This window comes from Mytilus edulis, chromosome 14 (genome assembly GCF_963676685.1).
Source record: "Mytilus edulis chromosome 14, xbMytEdul2.2, whole genome shotgun sequence".
NCBI classification, from domain to species: domain Eukaryota; kingdom Metazoa; phylum Mollusca; class Bivalvia; order Mytilida; family Mytilidae; genus Mytilus; species Mytilus edulis.
Window position 1 is genome coordinate 64,987,284 of NC_092357.1, and position 17,806 is coordinate 65,005,089.

At 33.4% G+C, this 17,806-nt stretch overlaps 1 protein-coding gene across 2 annotated transcripts in view; it reads left to right on the top strand.

The window, feature by feature from the left end:
* Positions 1-10,128, top strand: part of LOC139503845 (uncharacterized) — a 62,344-nt gene extending 52,216 nt beyond the window's left edge. For both annotated transcript variants that reach the window (XM_071293788.1, XM_071293787.1), the window contains exons 2-3: positions 7,087-7,743; positions 9,646-10,128. In XM_071293788.1, coding sequence (XP_071149889.1) covers positions 7,087-7,743; positions 9,646-10,109 — 1,121 coding nt within the window. In that variant the 3' untranslated portion in view covers positions 10,110-10,128. The remainder of the gene's footprint in view (positions 1-7,086; positions 7,744-9,645) is intronic.
* Positions 10,129-17,806: the final 7,678 nt, after the last annotated feature.

A 17,806-nucleotide genomic window follows, 5' to 3' on the forward strand; every position in this document is an offset into this window, starting at 1 on the left:
AAATAAACAAAAAAACTAGCACCAACAAAAGATGAATGGGCGGTTTATTTTATTGAACTTTCAAAATTTCACTTTAAAATAAAAATAACAACAAATAAGACAACAGTCGTCATAGTATAACGATATATGAATGTATTTAGGATAATATGGTTGAAAATATATTTGTATATTTGTAAGCCTGTAAAGCTTTGATATCAACAAAATATCGTCACTCGATATTATCTAAACAGTGATTAATTTCCTCTTAAAATTATAATATATTGCAAGACGCCGTACAGACAAAAGTTGTTATTTTGCAATTCGCCGTACAACGACCTGCAATTCGCCGTACAATAAACAAACAATGTTTTTGTCCGTATTCTTTAAAAAAACATCTTTTTGACAACAAATTTCAGTAAATATGATGACACACTCTAATAATCTAAAACGTGTCTGGAAAAATAATGAAAAACAGTTCAATATCGTAAGAATGGGGCGACAGAGGACGATCGACCTCAAAATTTTCCGGTACTAAGTGGCAAGTTTTGGAGTATAACACAAAATCTTGTATTAATTTTGTACTTATCGGCCTAATAATCTAAAGAGTTATATATCAGAAAATCAATTTTGAAGCGGCCCCCTCATCAAATGAGTGGAAAAGTTTTAAATTGAATGAATTCTTAACTTGTTTACTTTTTTTTCTATTTCTCTCCGCTTCGTTAGTACCAAATTTCCGGTGGCGATGATACACAGTGAATACCAAACATAAGGCGTTTATACATAAACAACCCTTTATGAGTTACAAAAGTAGTTATTTCCCTAGACTCTGGTTTTAACTCAATTTGGCGATAGGCCCAAGTTACATCAAGCTTACTAAACACTTTACTAGAGTTCATATCTTGCAATAGTTCATGTATTGTAGGAATCGGATGTCGTACTCGTTTCACAGCTGTATTAGCCTGGCGCATGTGAACACATAGTCTGATGTCATCACCTGAACGTTTTGGCACGACTACTACTGGAGAAACCCATTGACTAGGTTCATTGACATGTTCAATTATATCTAAATCAAAAAGTTCATCTAACTTCTTGCCAAGTTTATCGCGCATATAAACAGGTTCCTTTATAAAACAGTCTTTAGAGCTGAGGACAGGGGACTCTTAGTTACTTTTACTTGTATATATATAGATATGTGTGTGTTTAACTCAGTTATTTTATTGTTGCTGTTACTTTTGTTTATGTCACAAGTATAATGTTACTTATATGACAAATAAAGATTATTATATTAAACGGTACCCTCCTCATAGGCTGAATAACGGGTTCAACATCTGGGTCGATAGGTATCTGTAACTGAAATGATTTCAATTTACCAACTCCTGTAAAACATTCTGGATACTTGTCCTCAATTGTTCCAGGTTCACTAACATTGTGAACAACCTGCAGCACACCTAACTGTTCTGCTGTATTATGACTTAACAAAGCCTGACCTTTGCCTTCAATAACAACAAATTCAATATCCTTTAAAGTTCTATTGTTACATTGTACAGTAGGTTCCTCACTACCATATGCGAATAAACTCTTTGTAGACTTGGACGAAACACATTTCACACGATTATCTTTTAAATAATTCCATAAATTTATTCCCATGATGTTACATGATGCTCCAGAATCAATTATCATTTTCAAATCCACATTCCCTCTATTGACAACAATATTTTCACACAAAGAATTTATCTGATTTACACCGATCATGCTGAATACATCATCTGTGTTATTCTGTGGTTGTTCAACAACTTGACCAATCTTTCCGTGTTTTGATTTATCCTTAGTTTTACAAACTTTATCAAAATGACCAACGATTTTACACTTCCTGCATTTCTTCCCCGAGCTGGACAGTTTGGGTCAGTCCTAATGTCACCTTCACGTCCACAACTGTAGCAAGTTGCTGTACATGTAGACTTGTTACCTGAATTAAAACTTTTGTTTACAGAATTAAAACTGTTCTTTCCATACTGTTTACCTTTTGACTGTATCATGTTGACTTGACCTTGACCTTCAATTGATCAGTTTAGCTTGTCGTTCTGAGTCTTCCATAGCTAAAATTGCAATACTTCTAACATTTGTTAAAGTAAGTGTCCTACCTTTCTCGAGTAATTTACGTCTGCATGAGATGGTGACTTAAACATTTATCAATAATTTGATCTCGTATTCTTTTATCAATTGCATTTTGATTGTCGATATCACATGTATCAGCTCTCTGTTGAAGACGCGTTATAAATTGTTCAATTGTCTCTGAAGAAGACTGAATCATAGATCGAAAAATTGATCGTTCATAAGGGGCATTTGAAAGTGGTGTGAAATAAGCATCTGGCGCACTCACCGCCTTCTCATATGCACCTTCTCCGGCACCTTCCGGCAATGTGTTAGGGGGTATATTTTCCAGGATTAATATTTTTCATCTTTTGTACAATGTTTTTTTCCTGTTGGCACCAACTACGTTCCTTTAAGGCGAGTATGCATACTAAATAGTATTTTCAACATGTATTTAATTACAAACACACTGAGGTATCTTTAAGGATATTTGCTACTCTGTAAGTGTTTTAAAATAACAGGCTTTTTTCAAGATTGTTACAAACTGATAGTAGATAGATATAGAAACTTTAAAAGAATAAAAAATAAAGGGTCCGTGTGCTTCTTGCTTTCCAGATATAAGCCATTGAAAATTTAAAGGGAACTGTCTCTCTCTATCTTTTTCATTTTTGTCGAGCCTGCAACTTTTGTTGCAGAAAGCTTGACATAGGGATAGTGATCCGGCGGTGGTGGCGTTAGCTACCTTTTTGTATGTGATATCATACAGTCTATACGCTTTTGAAACTCGCCCTGTTTAACCACACTTTCTTTGTAAGAGTTATCTCCCCAAACACTGTTTTTCGTGTTATCAGATCTTCTCCGCAACCGTAAAAGAAACAGACAAATTTATTTTTCAAAATTGCTCGTTATACCCTCAGGATGTTAGGTTTTATTTTGACCAAAGCTTTACAAAGACCCCATATGAGAGTAATTTCCCCTTTTGTATTGAAATAAGTGAAATAAATTTGTAACTAGAAAACCATAAGTGATAGAGGCCTAGGGTATTTTTATTTGAGGTCCTTGGTCCAAAAAATGGAAATGAGGTCAAGGTCAAAGGTCAAGGTCATGATTAAAATTTTGATATTGTCTTGTTATCTCTTATTTTCAGAAATCATATAAGATATCGACAAAATATTTTCACAAAATTGTTAGTTAAGACACATAAATTTTAGTCGAAAGGGAAAGTAGACATTTGACGCGAGTTTCCCCCCTTTTTATATCTAATATCATACTTATGGTAATATAACAATATAAAGTAGAGGCCTAGAGTCTTTAGATTTGAGTTCCTTGGTTTATGACCTTGAAATTGAGCTCAAGGTCATATGCTAATTCAATGTTCTAGATTTTGACCTTTGCTCTTACCTCATATGTAGGCATCAGAACATAATTATTCTTCCCCTTGGCTACAATGATTTTTTTAGTTAAAGTCAAATTGAATTAAAAAATTTGCACCGCTACAAACATGAAATAAATTTAACTGCTTATAGACCATTATTATTCTAATAAAATATGCTTGTCCCAGGACAATCCATCAGTGCTTTTTCTTTTGAGGGCCCTATTAGCATGCCAATGGTAGGATTTGAATCTTGAATAAATGACGAAGGCTGATTTCTACCCTACTTTCATTTTGGCCAAATCACTACTTTCACTTTCAACAATTATTTTTTTCCACATGTTTTACTTATTTCAATATATATGCAACTGATAGGACCACTTAAATAGTAAACATTTTAAAGAAAACAGTAGACATATTACTTGGGAAGAAATACCCCATATAATAATTGGGAACTATATTCCTAGACCACGAACAAAGGGAATTAAATGTGATCTGAGGCCTGGACACATGATAAAGCCATTGGACTTTTTGCATTAGGTTGTAAGAAATGTGACCTTAAAAAAGACAACCGGAAGTGACCTTTTGTAACCGGAAGTAGCTATTTTTTGTACTAAATCAATGTAAAAGTTTATAGAACCATATATTTTTGGAATCAGTGTCAAGTAAGCTATCAATACCTGAAGTAAACTTTTTAACTGGAAGAAAAAGATTATCTCCCTTTTTGACCTCATTTTCATGGTTCATTGATAAACGTTTAGTTGTTTTGGTTAAGTTTATGTGACAGTTGTAAAAAAACAACTTTATATTTAGGACTATCAACATAATATCAATGATAAGAAAAGAAGGCGAGACATTTCAGCGTGTGCACTCTTGTTTAAACATTGGCACCTTTTTTTCTTTCTAACAAAAAATTCTGTGGTTGAAGTCTATAAACCCTTATTATCTGACACACACACAAAAACAAATAATGTTTTTTTCGAAGATATGCATTTTTACCATCCAACTCCAACTTAAAAGACTGTCGTCTAATACTTTAAGTAAAAAAAATAGCTATTCGAACACACCTACTCTGGTTTTTGTGATTCATTAGAAAGGTATTTCACTTGACCCATATATTTCATCTTTTAGTACTGTGAATTTCGTATGTTATAAAACACGCCCTATTATTAAAAGGTACACTTTTCGATACCATGTTACCCATTTTTCAGAATTTTTTCATGAGTCACTTGATGGAAGGGCAGACACGAAAATTGCTGAACTTATAGATTGATATGTTCTCCATCCGTAGAAATATTTTAACAAAAATCGTAGATTATGCATTTTCTACATCCAACTTGATAGATACCCATGTCGCCGACTTGATATCTGATTGATCTGCTTAACTTTGTAATAGATAATTGAAAACTTATGCAAATGGTGTTTTTAAAGTAAAATACATTTTATTTCTTTCTATTAATTTTCAAAAAATGTGTTACTATAGTAGAAACATTACAACCAACATTTAACGCCTTCTCTAACAAAGAGCTTCGATTCTTTTGTTCTATTTCAAACGGGTTTCCACCTGGTCAAATTCATTTCTCACAATCGATTAATGTGTCGTGGTTATTACTGGACTGGTATTCTTATTGCATAAATCAAAGATACACCATTATGTTGCAGCAGATGTTGGTTTTATTTCATACGCAATTGTATATATACTAAGATGAAATCAGAAATAATATGAGAAATTTAATTATTTTCTTAGTTTTCGGCTTACTTTTCATGATTGGAATCAAACAATTTTGAATTAATTTAGAACTATTTGATGCACGAGCGGAACAGTCCATATTTGACATAAGGGGTTAGTATCCAGGTTTTTTTTCAAAGGTTTAGAGGAAGCATATTGATTCCTCAATTTATTTATTTTCTAAACCTATATTATGAAAACTAGTATTTGAGCAATTAAATAGCAGAATTCATTAATGACTCTAAAAAAATTCTGAATGTGTAGATCGGATGTAATGGCTACTGTAAACCAATTTATTTTTGCGGCCACTTTTTTTCAGTTTTCGCCCTTTCCAGTCTACTGGGTTACGATTTGATATCGCAATGTTCAATCTTCTTGGTGTATTTAAATGAGGAAAGATCCTGCTTTAACATATTCACAGTGATTGATGATTTTTTATGTATTTTTTTTATCTCGAAAATCGCAAAAATAAATCGCACGCGAAAATTAGTTGGTTTACTGTACATGCTAGAAGCACACAAATAGACATCAACAGTGCCACTGCTCGTCGTTTTTAAAAGTAGTATAAAGGAGTTACCTCACTGTGAAATTAGTTGATTTCAGCTATTTTCCTAATGCATGTAGTTTAAAGGTTTGATTGGCTTGCTTGCATTGTTTTTATACCTATTTGCTTTTTAATTGAGTTTTAAATTATAATTAACAGATAGATTACTTTAGTTTGTTTGATGTTATTGAATGCTTGAGCAAACATTCATACAAACAAATAAAGGAAGCCAACCAAACCTTTAAACTACATGCATTAGGAAAATAGCTGTAAATATAATTGCGAAAATGTCAGTGAATATTTAGCAAAGAGCAGCAATAACGCATCCGAACATGCTGTTTGTCTAATTTCCCATGAATTTTGTTCACACAAGGGCCGTTTCCAAAATGATTGTGAATCTTTTCTAAAAGTGATTAAAATTACATCTTCTTTTTAATGTAACGAACTCACTTTGGCACCACTCAATAACTTATGTATGATAACACGATGACATATAGATTCCATCACTGCAACAAGTCCGTTACGATATTTCACCACTTGAGGTAGTTAACATTTTATATTTGAAGCACGAGGCTTGCCTTTAAACTGGACAATACCGGCAAATAATTGAAGCCGTTTATCAAGTACAGATAACAGATTTATGTGGGAAAGAGGGTACGAATACAAAAGATTTTCTTTTCAGATAGTCATGAATATGCATATATATCTTGCCACAAAACTTTAAGGAAAACGAAAACAAATTATGATGATCAAAATTAATTTGGTTTCATTCATAATTTTAACAAAAATATGTCATCCGGATTGTCTTTTAAATGGTTTTTTTTCTATTATCACATGGTTAAACGTGAAGTTATTCAGCATTTTGTATAATATATCAGTAGGATTGTCTATTTTCTTCTCTTTTTATATATATTTTCTCTTTCATTGTCGATTTTAAAAGCTCACTAGAATGAATAAATCTTTAATTTGATTTGATTCGATTTCTTTCCTTCTCTCTTTCATATCTATTTTCTTGTTTCATATAACCGGAGAGCTGTAGATGGAAGGTACAGTTTTTTATTAAATTGTTTGAATTAAATGGTTATACGTTTAATTATTTAGCATTTTGTATAATATATCAGTCAGATTGTCTATTTCCTTCTCTTTTTCATATATATTTTCTCTTTCCTTCTCTCTCTCATATCTATTTTCTTGTTTCCGATATCCAGAGGGCTCTAGATAGTGCGTTCCATTTTTATCTTTTTTATTTAATGGTTTTAATTATGTCAAATTATTTAGTATTTTGTTCAATATATCAGTTAGATTGTCTATTTCCTTCTCTTTTTCATACATATTTTCTCTTTCCTTCTCTCTCTCATATCTCTTTTCTAGTTTCAAATAACCAGAGAGCTCTTGATGTTGGTTCCAGTCCTGTACGCATATCTAACAACACTGCTTTGTTAAGGGACAAGACATATGAACCAAAGAACACTTCTTTAACCAATCATGTTCATGAAGAAAGAACAAAAAATCAAATTTCGTTTAGATGTCCGGAGGAAAATTCGGATAACTGGAATTTTAATTGTAAAATACCATGCGCAAATATGCCGGATAAAACAAATATGTCGGAGCATGCGCAACCTCGTATCAATTGTCAGACGATGCAGCCTGTTATGGAACTTGAAAATGTGACGGGAATGGAACCAGTTCAGGTTTTTCCAGAAAATTCCGAATGCCTCCAGACATTTGTAATGGAGAATTGTCACGATAAAGAACCGGTCCCAAACTTAGTTCATTACATTTGGTTTTCTAAACGAGAAATGAATTTTTATCATTTTCTTAGCTTTCTTAGTGCAAGTAGATTTTTAGACCCGTGTCTTATTTTGGTACATGGAGACCATCTTCCATTTGGAACATACTGGGAATATCTATTGACTTTGGTGCCAAATATAATGCATGTTCAAAGAAGTCCACCGGAAGATATATTCGGAAAACCCTTTGGTTATATTGAACATAAAGCTGATATCGCCAGAATACAGGCTTTACAGAGTGAGTACATGGTCGCACATACCTATTATTTTCACACCGATCACACATACGTATTTGCCTCACACCGATAGCACATACCTATATTGCCTCACACCGTTCGCACATACCTTTGTTTGCCTCACACCGTTCGCCCAAACCTTTTTTTCTCACAACGATCGCACAAACCTTGTGGCCTCAAACCGATCTCACATACATACTTGCCTCACATCAATCACACATAACTATTTGTCTCACGCCGATCACACATACATATTTGCTTCACAACGATCGCACAAACCTATTTGTCTCACACCGATCAAATTTACCTATTTGTCTCACACAGGTTGACATACCTACTTGCCTCACACCGATACATTGTAGCACATACCTATTTGCCTTCACACCGATCACACATATCTATTTGTCTCACACCGGTCGCACATACATACTTGCCTCACACCGATCACACATACCTATTTGTCTCACATTGGTCGTCGCACATACCTACTTGCCTCACACCGATACATTGTAGCACATACCTATTTGCCTCAAACCGATCGCACATACCTATATGCCTCACACCAATCACACATATCTATTTGACCTCATACCGATCACACATACCAATTTGTCTCACACCGATCACACATACCTATTTGCCTCACACCGATAGCACATACCTATTTTCCTCAAACCGATCGCACATACCTATATGCCTCATACCAATCACACATATCTATTTGACCTCATACCGATCACACATACCAATTTTTCTCACACCGATCACACATAAATATTTGTCTCACACCGATAGCACATACCTATTTGTCTCATACCGATCGCACATACCTATTTACCTCATACCGATCACACATACCTATTTACCTCATACCGATCACACATACCTATTTGCCTCACACCAATCTCACCTACATATTTGCCTCACAACGATCGCACATACCAATTTGCCTCTCACCGATCACACATACCTATTCGCCCTCACACCAGTCAGATATACCTATATGTCTCACACCAATCACACACACCTATTTGTCTCACACCGATATCACATACCTATTTGTCTCACACCGATCAAACATACCTATTTGCCTTCATACCGATCACACATACCTATTTGCCTTCACACAGATCGAACATACCCATTGTCTCACACCGATCACAAAAACATATTTGTCTCACATTCATCACACATACCTATTTGTCTCACGCCGATCACACATACCTATTGGTCTCACGCCGATCACACATACCTATTTGTCTCACACCTATCACACATACCTATTTGCCTTCACACCGATCGTACATACATATTTGTCCCACACCAGTCACACATACCTATATGTCTCACACCAATCACACACACACCTATTTGTCTCACACTGATCACACATACCGAGTTGTCTCACATCGGTCCCACATACCGATTTGCCTCACACCGATTACACATACCTATTTGCCTCATTTCGATCACACATACCATTTTGTCTTTCACGAGTCGCACATACCTTTTTGACTTCACAGCGATCGCACACTTTTTTTTTCTCTCACAACGATCGCACATACATATTGGCCTTACACCGATCACACATACCTATTTACCTCACACCGATCATGCAATAACGTTACTAAAAGGCATGTGATAATAACCGGAAGCAGTTAATTTATATGTTGATAGTATGATAAAATCATTACATTTCCAAAATGATGCTTAGTGGGCGGACTCGATGCGTATGATAGAAAATGTGATGGTTTTATTGATTAATTTTTCACCTCATTTTAATAATCAACCTTGTTCTACTGAAACGACTTATCAATCTATGTCTGGGTGCACATGACATCTTCTTGTATCACGTGACACCTACTTGTATCACTTGACATCTACTTGTATTATCTCTGTTGCAGGGTTTGGAGGAATTTACATTGACACAGATGAGATTATACTTAGATCTCTGGATCCACTACGGAAATATCCAGTTACTTTGAGTCGTGCAGTTGATTATAATCTCAGTAATGGTCTAATTCTTGCAGAGAGAAACGCAACTTTCCTAAACATTTGGTATTCCCAATACAAAACGTACGACAAAAGTCAGTGGGGATATCATTCAACAATTGTGCCTTTTTTGTTATCTAAAAAGTACCCGGACTTAATTCATGTTGAAAATAAAACGTTTGTAAGACCTAGTTGGCAACAGCTTCCGCTGCTGTTTGAGAAGAATTTCGATTGGTCGAAAAACTATGGTATACATTTATATATTCGATTTTATAAATTTACACACGATTTTAATGATATCAAATATCTAAATACAACAATTGGATCAGTAGCCAGACATGTGTTGTATGGAAGTAAAGAACTCTGTGAAAAATAATAATAAAAAAAAATTATATATATTGATGTTGCTCTTGTGGATATATATGTACTAGTATGCTGTATAATAGGTATCACTTTTTTGGCTATCTGTATAAAAGGACGAAAGATACCAAAGGGACAGTCAACCTCTTAAATCGAAAACAAACCGACAACGCCTTGCTATAAATGAAAAAGACAAACAGACACTCATTAGAACACATGACACAACATAGAAAACTAAAGAAAAAACAACACGAACCCCACCAAAACTAGGGGAGATCTCAGGTGCTCCGGAAGGGTAAGCAGATCCTGCTCTACATGTGGCACCCGTCGTGTTTCTTATGTGATAGCAAATATACACGGGTCAATTTGTGATAGAAAACTTTAGCTAGTCATCTTTTCGTTGCACGGCATATCTATATTTTGTACTAGCTGGGATATGCACGTGGCTCATGAAGTCTTCTAAGTTTTCATCCAAGTCATAGTATATTTCAAATTTCCACCCATTGTGTTTAATTGTTCTTCGATGATGACAATTGCCAATCATACTGGTATTGTGTCATACAACCACTTTAAAATAAAATAGACCAAAATAGCCAGTAAATTAACGAAACTAATAGCATTCACTTTTTAAACGCTCTGCTTTGGTGTTACACACTGTTTAACAGTTCAGTTGTATATATTTACTAAGACGTCAGAAGTATATATACTAGTCAACAAAAGAAACGATACACGACTTTGAAATAAAATTCATCAAAAAGTATTTAATATAAAAAAAAATGAGATATACTATTTTAAAAAGCTTTCATTTGCAATGTATGCACATGTGATAATGAAAATCAAAACTCGTCGGAAAGTATCTAAATTCCGTGTAAATGATCAAAGAGTGCAAATTAGTTTTGCCTAAAGTTGAAAAAAAACCAACACATAATTTTCTAAGCACTAAGTTAAATTTCAAATTTGTTTGAAAATATTCAATATGATAATCAAGTTATGTTCATGATGTAACTAATGGGTTGAAATATTGATTTTTCAAATTTTTGGGAAAAAAAGTGTTTTTTGAAATCTCAAAAAATGCAAAAAAAAACATTTTTTATTTTCGTCTCAAATCAATGCTTTAGATATGAAAACAACACACAGTAAATTTTGAACCTTTCGGATTAGTTTTAAGATTGTTACCACTTTTTGAATATCACTTTACACATACTGTCTATGGTAAATCAGTTGATAATGTATACATTTTAACGATTTCTCGTAGGACCAAACTTTGCTTAACAAATAAACGAAGAAACTGTATGATTTTTAAAAACAAATTGATGGCAAACACTGTCTTTACCTTTAAATGAGAGGTTGACATCATTAGTTGGAACTTCTGTTTTTAAAATTGTCGTTTTTTGTAAATTTTGTAAAAAAAAAATTATTGCGAAAAAAAGTCACAAATTTTTTTTTTTTAACACGGATTTATATTTCCATAATGATTAAGTATTACTACCTTCAATATTGGTCCAATGAACGGAAAACTTTATCTTTAATTTGAAAAAAAGTCTTGTATTGTTTCTTTTGTTGACTAGTATATTTTGGGAAATTTGTTTTATTGGGTATAGTTTCAGCATTTAATCTGGTTACATCTTGTTGATGAGTCACATTTTTAAAGAAAGAATCTTTTCAAAAAACATAAAATCATATAATTCCGCCATTTGATGATTCTTATACCACATAAGAAGCTTTGATTAATCTTTATTACAAGATTCCATGAACCCCGTCGACAATGAAAATTCGCAAGCCTTTATTAAGGAATGCATTTACAATGTATGTATGGTGTCAACATGAGCAACACGACGGGTGCAACATGTTGGACAGAAACTGCTTACTCCACCGGACCACCTGATATCACCCCCAGTTTTTAGTGGGGTTCGTGTGGTGTTGCTTAGTCTTTAGTTTTGTATGTTGTGTTTTGTGTACAGTAACTATTATTTGTCTGTTTGTCTTTTTTCATGTTAAGCCATGGCGTTGTCAGTTTATTTTCGATCTATGAGTTTGACTGTCCCACTGGTATGTTTCGTCCCTCTTGTCGCTTGGAAAAAAATGATATGTCCATTTCATGTTTTCCTCTGACTTATTAATCTCAATATACCTTATCTCTAGTTGTCCTTTGCTTATGTTTGTTGTTTGGTTGCTGTAGCATTGACATGATTGACTTCGACTGCAAACCTGGTAAATTATTATTTTTCAAATCCGATCTCAAATGATGTTGAATAATTTAGAAATATTTTGAAATTTAGAGTTCATGTTTGCACACACAAATATCTGTAATAGATAATTTTCAAGATAGATTATCCTTGGCATGTAAACTACATCTACCAATTCATATGTAGTACAATTGATCAACAAGAGAAACGGTTAAGATTACTCTACATTATTATCTTTGAAGGGTATTAAACTATCACTTTTGAGTACATGTATCTATATACAAAAAGAATGTCTCTTAGCTATATATATATATATTGTCACTGTTGACAAACATCATACAGATGGTAACTTTTTACAAACAAATTTGAATTGTCTCTCCTATCATACGAAACTGTGTTAAAAGTCTCTTCAGATATAAATTTAAAAAAAAACGGCTTACTCTGACTCCAAAAAGTTGTGAATGATTTTTCTTTTTAATTGTGGAGTGACAAATCGGAAAAAGATGCTTATTTAAAGAGTTTAATGGACCGAAATACCTCACGGCTGAAAATTCACATGAAGATAGAGTAAACATTATACTTTCATTTTAGCCCTGTCGTAGAGTTTTCCCGCGGTGCAGTTTTTTGTAAAATCACAAGTGTGATTTTCAGATTTTTTTCTTCTTCATTTTCAAACCTGGGAACGCTTATAAAAAATGTCCGAATGAAGATAATATTATCATCAAAAAAATTGGTATCAGATGAAAGAGTGTTGTATGAGCTTTTATTTGACATCAAACTTTCATATCATATGAACATATAGACGATTTTCAAATGTATGTAACATTTTTTTTCAATCTTACCGTCTGTCAAAGTATATTACATTTTCTTTTATATATCACCAATAGTAAATTTTCACACAAAAAAGTGGAACAACCAATATTTAAGAAGTTTTGATAGATAAAAGTTTGATAGAACATACAAATAAACTTTTACAAGCATTTTTATAAAACTCATCGCATGGCAGTATTACTAATCAATTTTCTCCCCGATAAGTCATGTAACGTTCCCCTCTCCTATTCTCCACTGTCATAAAATGCAATGAATTTAATATTTGTGTCAATAGTTGTATCTATATGCTTGAATAAGTACAGATGCTAAGGTTTAATAACTTTTGATGTGCTTTTATTCTTGTTTTTCGAAAAGACTAATTTTAAACCACATTGAAACAACTAAAAAATTCCGGAAAGTTATTGTTAGTGCTAATTCAATTTAATAAGAACGAGTAAAGTAGCTTAGATTGTGCTATTAAGCCTTTACAAGTCAAAGAAGAAAACATTTCATACATTTGAATAAGTGAGAAAAAAAAAAACATGCGTGTAACGATGAATCGACTTTCGTTAAAACACGCTTCATGCCATTACCATGATTACCACGACTGGTAAAAAATGTCTATTCTGGAGGCAAAAGTCATACAAGCTAAGCAATTAAGGCATATCGAGTCATTTGAGCGTACCGATTTTGTTTTAAATGACGCAAAATATCAGACAGGCCCTCCAGTGGTAAGTTTACTCTTCATAAATAACTTCAAGGACAAGCCGCTTCAACATTCAGCATGCATTGTTAACTACTTGATGAAATTAAAAATAATTTGCTTCTTATGCTTCAAATTAATTGGGGCATGATGTTGCTTTTCAAATACTAATAAAAAGTCGACATGATGATCTATTTGCACAAGAAAGAAAAAACCTTTTTCGTTGTCGTATAGTTTGTCAGTTACATTTTGTTTACTGATATTGTATTTTGCGAAAAAAAATATGTGAAAAAACTGTTTACAATTGTTCGAAATTTCAAATTATTTTTATCCTTACAATGTATTCCAAACTCTCTCATAAATATTTTGCATGGTTAGTAGATGACAATTATTTTCACATGGATAATGATTACAATGCACTCTCATTTGATACTGAATGGAAATGTATACTTTAGCTGAGTGTGTGATATTCCTTTATGAAAAACAAGTACACCCCTGATCAGATAGATAGTATTGGTATTGTTCAAAGTCGTTATGTAAAATGGTACAACAGTTATTGAGATTTGGCCCATATGACTGCTTTAAAACCATGATAGAAAAAAGTATGTAGTATGATTGCCAATTAGACAAATCTCCACAAAATACCAAATATTACACATACATGTACAACAATGGGTCACCGTACGGCCTTCAACAATAAGCAAAGCCCTTACCGCATAGTCAGCAATAAAGGATTCGAATTGTCATATGTTATACAATTCAAACGAAAAAACAACGGCACATAAAATTAATGTACAAAATAATAAACAAACAACAAAAATGTAACAGCAACAAATGATAACAACTGAACAACAAGCTCCTGATTTGGGACAGCCACATACAGAATGTGGCGAGGTTAAAGATGTCAGCGGGCGCCCAACACTCCCCTTACATCGGGCATTGTTGTATATAAAAAGAAGATGTGGTATGATTACCAATGGAACAACTCTCCACAAGAGACTAAAGACACAGATATTTACAACTATAGGTTATCGCACAACCTAAAACAATATTATAAGCAAATCCCATACCACTAAGTCAGCTATTAAAGGCGTCAAAGGGACAATAAGGTTTATTACAAATGCTGGAAGATCCAAATTGTTCTTCCACACGGCCGACACTCGGCTAACCGAGAGATTGGTCGGTTAATCTATATTGAGTATGTGGCTATATCGGCGGTTTGTCTGTTAATCGGGTTGGCTAAAGTCTGTTAATCAGGTGTTATCGAGAAAATCATTGAAAGTTCAGCATGCTTCATTGTATAACTTTCTAAATATATTTTCATCATAAAAAGTATTCATGTCTAACAAAACAATTCAATGTACTGAATTCAGTGGTGTAATTATTTTTTTTCTAGCTTCGATGTACGATCTATAAAATGAAAAGGCGGGTTACTCATCAATAAATTTATACACATTTTACACACATAAAATGTACACAAAATGACACATTGGTTAAATTTACTTGCACTCAATATTTTGAACATCGAAAAAAGAAAGGCATTATGTTTGTTTACCATATTGATATCATTGTGTGAAAAATCTACACGAAAATCTGTAGTTTGGTGACATAAATCAATCTTTATTTAAAACCTGGTCTGTTAATGGGTCGGATGTATAAAACCCGGTCTGTTAATTGGTCTGTTGAGAGTTATGAATGGCAATAAAAGTATAATTTTATTGCTATATGGGGTGTTATCAGATCAAATGAGTAGGCTCAAGACGAACGGCTAAAATATACGAAAACAACACATGAGCAATGAAACATAACATATGTACGGAAACAACACATGAAATTGAAAATTGATAAAACGGTTTCAAAAAGTATAATATTAAAGTAATATTAATTTAATCCAAGAATGATCGCATATATCATGTTGATTCTGTTTAATTGTCATGAATGACACACATTTGTCATCTACATTGGTAACCAGTATATAAATCAGAGATAAACGTTGTAATGTAACTAAACATCAGTAAGTAAAATATATTGGGATGACAAAATATGAAAAATAAAGAAAGAATAATGAGTAAGATAAATAAAATGTAGAAAAAAATGACATAACAATTTAAAGAATTATACAGAAATAAACAATACCACCAATCCGGACCCTCATGGTATACACGAGAATCTGGATGGAAACGCAGAATATAGAATAATAGCAAAGGACAGTAGAGAGTGATGTATTGTTAAAAACGAGAGAAAAATAATACTTGTTTAAGAATACACACATGAAACACCGATGGCTGTTGAAGCAGTAACGGATTGCGATGTACTTATATTGGTGACAAATTCTAGAAGTTTACATACGGACAACTATGGTGACAGGTTAATGCCATTTTGCGTTTTAGCGCTTTAGCGTTTTCGCCTTACATATTCTATATGGCGAAAACACGAAATTGCGAAGTCGAAAACAGGAAAACGCGAAACCGATTTCTCGTTTTCGACTTCGCGTCGCGTTTTCGCGTTTTTGACTTCGCGATTTCGCCTTTTCGCGATTTCGCGTTTTCGCCCTATAGAATATGAAAGGCGAAATCGCGAAAACGCGAAATGGACTTCACCGGCCTCCATAGACAACTGTACTTCTCCTCTGCACTTATGTAGAAAGGAACTAAACGGAATAAAAGGAATTGAAACTTAAAATAACCAAATGTAGCTGCATTCGCTCCTTTCCGTTTACTTCTTTAGAGTGATTTGTAAACAACATATGATTAAGTAATAGAAGAAAAAAACCAATTGGATGATGCTGACGAATTAGGGTTTAACGTCCAGTGACAAATATCATGTTCATATGTGAACGGGAACACGTTATATGTACCCTGTGTTGTATTAGAAAGACACCACTGGGGTAAAGCTGATGACCGTAACTGCATTCACGGTCATCCCAAGATGTCGGATGAAAAATTAGGTCAGTTTCTGTATTGTCTGTTAAAGTGTTTCTATATCACATTCTTTACAAATCATACATTGAAACGATGTAAATTTATAAAAGAATCACTCGGAAATCACTAATTACTTCCGAGAAATGTGCATGAAACGGGAAATTCGATTTGAAAAAATCGTTAAGATGACCGTAAATCATAATCAAAACATTTTCAAGATGACCGTAACATAAAACAAGGATGACCGTGATTGGCAAAAAGATGACCGTGATTGGCAAAAAGATGACCCTAACTTGTAAAGGATGACCGTAATTTGTAAAGACTGACTGTAATTTATATAGGACGACCGTAACTTTTAAAGGATGACCATCAATTCTAAGAAATATCCGTATTGTATGTATTCAAAGCTTTTTTGTTGAGTTTGTCGATCTCAATAGGGGCTCGGTTAGCGGATATAAATATGTTTCATAAATTTCTTTTTTAAAACTATAATATAATTGGCCATATTTAGGATTTATAACAATGATAGTAAATTGCATATTTCTCGTAAACAATGAAATATTTATTGATATTGACGTTAAAATTTTAACACAAATTGACAGCGATACGACGAAAATATGAAGAAACATGAATGTGTCCCTAGTACACGGATGCCTCATCTACACTATCATTTTCAATGTTTAGTGGACTATGAAAATGAGATAAAACTGTAATTTGGCATTAGAATTAAAAAGATCATACCATAGGGAAAATGTGTACTAAGTTTCAATTTTATTTAACTTGAAGCTTGACAAACGGACAAATAAACAGACGAACGGACGAACGTACGCACAGACCAGAAAAACATAATGCCAATAAATGGAGCTTTAAAAACATTAATAATACATACGAATATTTGGTAATGGAGCCCATGAGTATGGTTCCAGAGGAAGCAGATTAAAATCTTAATTTGTCTTGATATATGCAGGCGGAAACACTTTTGAAATAGAACAAAAGAATAGAAGCTCTGTGTTTATCGAGAAAGCGATAAATGTTAACTGTAATGTTTGATATAGTAACAAAATTTTAAAAAGTTAATAGAAACAAATAAAAC